At 43.2% G+C, this 5,556-nt stretch overlaps 1 protein-coding gene across 5 annotated transcripts in view; it reads right to left on the reverse strand.

The window, feature by feature from the left end:
* LOC108251226 (metabotropic glutamate receptor 7) overlaps positions 1-5,556 on the reverse strand; it is a 69,038-nt gene that overhangs the window by 43,995 nt on the left and 19,487 nt on the right. For all 5 annotated transcript variants that reach the window (XR_005233091.1, XM_037975358.1, XM_037975357.1 and 2 more), the window contains exons 2-3: positions 3,118-3,253; positions 2,888-3,042 (exon numbers count right to left, since the gene is read on the reverse strand). Coding sequence is in view for 4 of the 5 variants with exons in the window: in XM_037975358.1 (XP_037831286.1) it covers positions 2,888-3,042; positions 3,118-3,253 (291 nt within the window). In the remaining variant the exon portion in view is untranslated. The remainder of the gene's footprint in view (positions 1-2,887; positions 3,043-3,117; positions 3,254-5,556) is intronic.

Below are 5,556 nucleotides of genomic sequence, written 5' to 3' on the forward strand. Positions count from 1 at the left end.
GGAAGAGGAAGAGGAAGAGGAGGAGGAAGAGGAGGAGGAAGAGGAGGAGGAAGAGGAAGAGGAAGAGGAGGAGGAAGAGGAGGAGGAAGCATCAGGTCTGAGAAACGATTCTGTTCAGGAAACAAATGTAACGATTCTGCCTCAGATCCAGACTCATCAGATGACACCGTTTCAGTGGAAACAGGATGTTTCTGAATTAAAATGTTTTTAACCCTTCGAGGGACGCACACCACCCTCCATCTTTCATAGTCAAGTTAAAACCAAAGCGTACGTGTTGGGGATGACTCTCAGCTACCACCACACTAATGTTCAACTCAGTATTTGTAAAAACTGCAGACACGTTTGTGTTCAGTTGGCTTTGGCGGCCATCTTAGCTTGGGTCAACTCAGTTGTAGACGAACATCCAACGATTTCTTCCTGAGCTTCATGCAGGATTCAGGCAGATGAAATGCTTTTATTTGTTTCTTTTTTCAACAGAAACTTGATGTTTTTCTGCAGGTTTGTTGTTTTATGACAGAAAAACATTATCAGCTGTTACAGAGATGATTTGTTTTGTTTCAGTAAATGCATGTAATTAACGGGTAAATTAGCTCTTTGAAGCTTTTGCAGCACAGACCTGACGTGGGATATAATTATCCTTCTGTGGGACTGAATTAAATGTCAGTTTTTCTGTTTTCATGAATCGAGGTTAAAACCAGGTCAGCGCTCTGCTTTTCCCTCTTCAGATCATATCAACCTTCGATTATATTAAAATGTTAATGGATGTTTTTGTTAACCAAAGGCAGCGATTGTGCAGCGGCTCAGGAACCGTACGGTAACCTGCGGGTCACCTTTAAAGGTTTAAAGCAAACATCAGCCCGGTGACGTGTGAGGGGTGATACTGTACACGTCTGGACATCTACAGACAAAGGTCAGGAATCAGTGGGTTTAACCAGGAACTCAGGGAGTGACAGCAGTCTGTCAGAACATGGTCAGACCCGCTCTGAACAGAGTCAAACACAAATATATCTGCATGTTTTCCTGATGACGGTCAGATTCAACCCAACGTTGTTCACACATGAACAGACAAACAGGTTTTCATGCTGTCGGCAGACATGATGATTATTATTCCAACAGAATTATTATGATGCTAAAACAAGTTCCTGAGCAGGTTTTCACATCTAAAACGTTGGAGCTTTCATTTCTGATTGGTTGAGTCATTTTTATACCTTTCAGTCTCACACATCTCCACGTTAATCCTCTATAATCTGTAAACTTAAAGGTTTTCCCGCAGGAACAGTCGTTACTGTTTGTAAAAGCAGCATCAAACATGAGAGGAAAGGACTGAGCCTCAAACCCAACCCGATGGGAAGGCGCCACATCGCTGATTTGTGTTTGCAGCCAATCAGATGGTAGTTTAGATTCAAACAATCCCATCTGAGGACCTCTGGTCTGTTTCTTCACGGAGAAAAGTCCAAACATGCTGTTTTCTTTGGGAATAAGAGGACTTTGGGTTAAAATAAGGTCTAAGTTTAGTGTTACTCTGAACATCCTCCTGAAATATTTCATTCTTTCTTCAACAACCAACTTCTTCTTCCTCTGAAGTCTCCAATCAGAAGAGAGCAGTTCTGCCATAAAGGTCAGAAGAACCTCCAGCAGCTCCACCTCCCTCCGCCCGGTCCTGTTGTTCCTTCTCTCTGCTCACAGGTTGGACCTGTTGGGTTTCTCTGGTGGCTCCTCTGGAAGTTCTCCTGACGGTACGTATGAGCTGCAGGAGTTTTCCTGACTGGAACCAAATGAAAACCTTTTTGCAGAGCTGATGCCCTCTTCTTCTTTTAACCTTTATTTCTCTTTGTTCTCCTGTCGGCTCGTCTGTAATGCTCTTTGAAATGTCACTGTATTTGAATGTGTGCACTAATAAAATCAAAGGTTAAAACAGAGCTCAGCCTAAACCAAACGGAGATAATAAACTACATTTAAATCCACAGCAGAAATGTCAACATATCAAGGGAGAGCAAAGTTTTCTCTGGAAGTTTAATAAAATATAAAACGTATCCCTGTGTGGCTCCTGCAGACACAGCAGTGCTGATGGTGCCGAATAATAATGACTCATAATCAGCATCAAAAGACCCGTTTCACAGGAAACCCAGAGATGGGAATGTTCCCTCTGCTGATTGAGTTTTTCATCAGGTGCAAAAGGAAAGAAGCCAGAGATAAGAAACACGTATGGAAGACCCAGAGTTTAATTTTCCATTTAAAGACCTGGAAGTCAAAACTAAGTCAAGACCTGAGTGAATAAAACTCAGTCAGCAGAAAAATTCAACTCCATTTAGAAAGTTTTCACTGCCTCTGTCAGAAGTTTTCTTCACGGAACAGGAGTCAGATCCAGAACCACCGTAAAGATTTCAGTTCTGTCAGGAAAGCTTCACGCCTTCAGCTCAGCGGCGGTTTGTCCAGCGGACCTCTGAACCTGAACACACCAGAGGAGGGTGGAACCTTGAAGCTCTCCTGAGTCCAGCTGAGGAACATCTGGGACGAGTCGGACCTTCTCACTTCCCTTCACGAGTCTCAGGTTTGCACTCCTGTCTCTGGGATCGTGAATGTGTGGAAAAATGTGTGGAAAAATGTTTCAGAGCGGGCCCGGCGACTCAAGGTTTAGGTTCTGGAGTTCTGCAGTTTTGGGTCAGAGGAGAAACTGAACCAAGCAGAAACTTTGTTGGTTTATTTTTCAGAAGTTTTCTGATTAATAAACTTTAAAACACTGAAACAAACCAAACGTGTTCATCATGAAGGACCTCAAACCCGGAAATTTGGTCCAATGGTACCAGAACTGTTCTGACAGATTGTTCTGTTCTGTCTTTGTTCAGTTAAATAAGAGGAAGAGAATCAGAACCGGTCCTGGACTCACCGCTGATGGTGGTCCTCTTCGGCAGGATGGTGATGGCGCCGACCGCAGCGTCCTCCAGCTGCAGGATCGGACTGTTCTTGGACCCCCAGCTGTCAGAACCGATCCACAGGAAGTGGCCGATCTGATCCGCTCGCTTAGAGGCGTTCAGGATTCCTCTGGACCCAAACACAACACACCAGTCAGAACCTTGGCTTCTACTGAAAACCCAACAGAACCGCTGTGTCAGTTACCTGATATCTTCGTCTGAGGCGAACAGAACCACGGCCCGGGCGTACCGGGTGTCCAGCAGCTGGCGGATGATTTTATCGAAGTCTGAGGGTTTGTGGTCGTGAGGAATCTTCAGGGACTGAGCGATGCAGATTCCACCTGAGGAGAAGAACCAGAACAACGGGTCAATGTTCTGACGGTGAGGACTTCCAGGTCTCAGTCGTTTCCTCAGAGGTTCGGCCCAGAGGTAATATGTTTATTATTGAACTCAGAAATAAAACTCATCTTATTTATATTTATTTCTTCATAAACTGTTTATTTGTACAATAATTCATTAACTCAACTTTTCAGCCACAGAAATATCAAACTTCCTGAATCCCCTTGTCTCTGTTTATTAGAACAGCTGTTAATAAACTTTATTATTATTGGTTTCAGGAATGTCAACTTTCATGTTTCTTATTTTTCTTTGATCGTTTTAATCTCATGGATCTAATGTTGACTCTGGAACCATTTGAGCTTCACTTTGTTCACATTTGACCAACATTCAGGATTATTTCAGTCTAAGAAATAAAAGGTTTTTGCAGTTCTTTGTTTTTGAAACATCAGTCTAAGGACGTCCGTAACTTTTTCTCCAAACAAACGCAGCTTCAGTCTCGGTGAAGGAGTCCTTCATCCCTGCGGGGATTTAGAGAAGACTGGATGGATGTTGGAGCTCATTTGGTTCCTTCAGCGTTTCTGCAGAAAGTCTCTAACTTTATTTCTTTACTCCAAACGTTCTGCTGCAAACATGATTTAAACTTTGATATTCTGCTGCTGATCAGGAGGATGATGATGATGATGAAAGCGTCTGACTCATCTGCTCTCAAACCATTTAGAACTTCTTTGATCAGACGAGCTGAAATATGCGTGAAGTTTCTGCACGCTTTGAATCGACACGGTTTCAGCTGGAAGCTCCGTCTCTCTTTAATCCAAACATGTTTTAAACTTGAGGCCGAAGCGAATCCGAGGCTTTCTGCTGCTCTCTGCACTGATAATCTAATCTGATATCATCATTTAATCTGTTCTCACCCTGATGGAACTTATTCTACCATCAGAACTTCTCATAGTTCACAGCTGGAACTCTGTCTGATTCATTTACAGGAAAATAATCTGTAAACTCTGAAGGTTTTAATTAATATCAGATAAATCTGTTAGTGTTTATGTTGTCAGAAGCTTTTTTATAAGAATCATTTCTGGAAACACGTTAATCTGAGCAGGAATGAAACAACGAGAGGAGCTGCAGAACCGACACATCGGACAGAAGCGGGTCAGAGAACCGGAGACCTCAGGACCGGAACAAAGACCGGAGTCCACAGATCAGGAGGACGCTTAGGAACACACAAATAAAAGCTCCAAATCTGGGGTTCTTCAAAGCCTGCATCAGTTTGGACCCAAACACTGGGTGGTTCTGTGCAGCAGAACCAGAATCTTTGGGTAAAAGCAGCTTTTATAGAGCAGACAAACATGAGTTTAGAGGAAGAACCCTTCAGATCATCTCAGCTCTGTTTGTTTCCGTCTCCCTGTTGGATTCATTCACACAGTTCTGGTTCGGTTCTGTTATTAATCAGAATCTCTGAGACTCGGCGTGTGCTGGAGGTTCTGTTTGGACCTGAACTGTTTGGACCTGAACTCTGCTCAGAATAAATGCTGTTCGTTAAAAGTCAAGAATCAGATCAGATGGACCTCCCTGTTCTTCCTCTCGTCCCGGGAGTTCTCTCACTTCACACGGAAAACAACGTGAGCTGAACTCACACCCAAATCACTCCCCCTCCCCTCCCTCCTGAAGGTCTTTGTCTTCATCTTCTTGTAATTGTTTTGTGTTTGAAAAGGATATCTTCTCCTTTATGTCTTCATGTTGGAACGAAGCTTCCCCGGTCACATCCAGTCTGTTCCTACCGGAGGAGAGAGGAGGCTGAGCATCCGAAGATGATTTCTTCTGCTGACTGTTAACTTTTAAACGTTCAGAGTTTCTGAATAAAACCTCAGACAAACAAGCAGGAGGAAGTTACTGTGAGCAGAAAATAACAGAAAACCGTCTAATGGAGATCTGAGATTATCTGCAGGAACAGTCCAAGGAACACGGCGTACGGCGGGGAGATGATGGCGTGATGGAGGATAATGAAAATGACTTCCTGTCGGCGTGAGACGAAGAGGAGCGACCCGAATCTTCAGAACGCGGTTCAGGGGTTCTGCTGCAGATCCGGAGGATTGTTTGTGTTGGACTCTGATGAAGGACATGCAGAGCTCTGAGACTCAGCAGCTTCTGGGTCTTCTACAGGTGCTGGTCATAAAATTAGAATATCATGAAAAAGTAGATTGATTTCAGTAATTCCATTTAAAAAGTGAAACTTGTATATTATATTCATACATTACATACAAACTCATATATTTCAAATGTTTATTTTGTTTAATTTTGATGATTA

This window comes from Kryptolebias marmoratus, linkage group LG4, assembly GCF_001649575.2.
Source record: "Kryptolebias marmoratus isolate JLee-2015 linkage group LG4, ASM164957v2, whole genome shotgun sequence".
Lineage (NCBI taxonomy): Eukaryota > Metazoa > Chordata > Actinopteri > Cyprinodontiformes > Rivulidae > Kryptolebias > Kryptolebias marmoratus.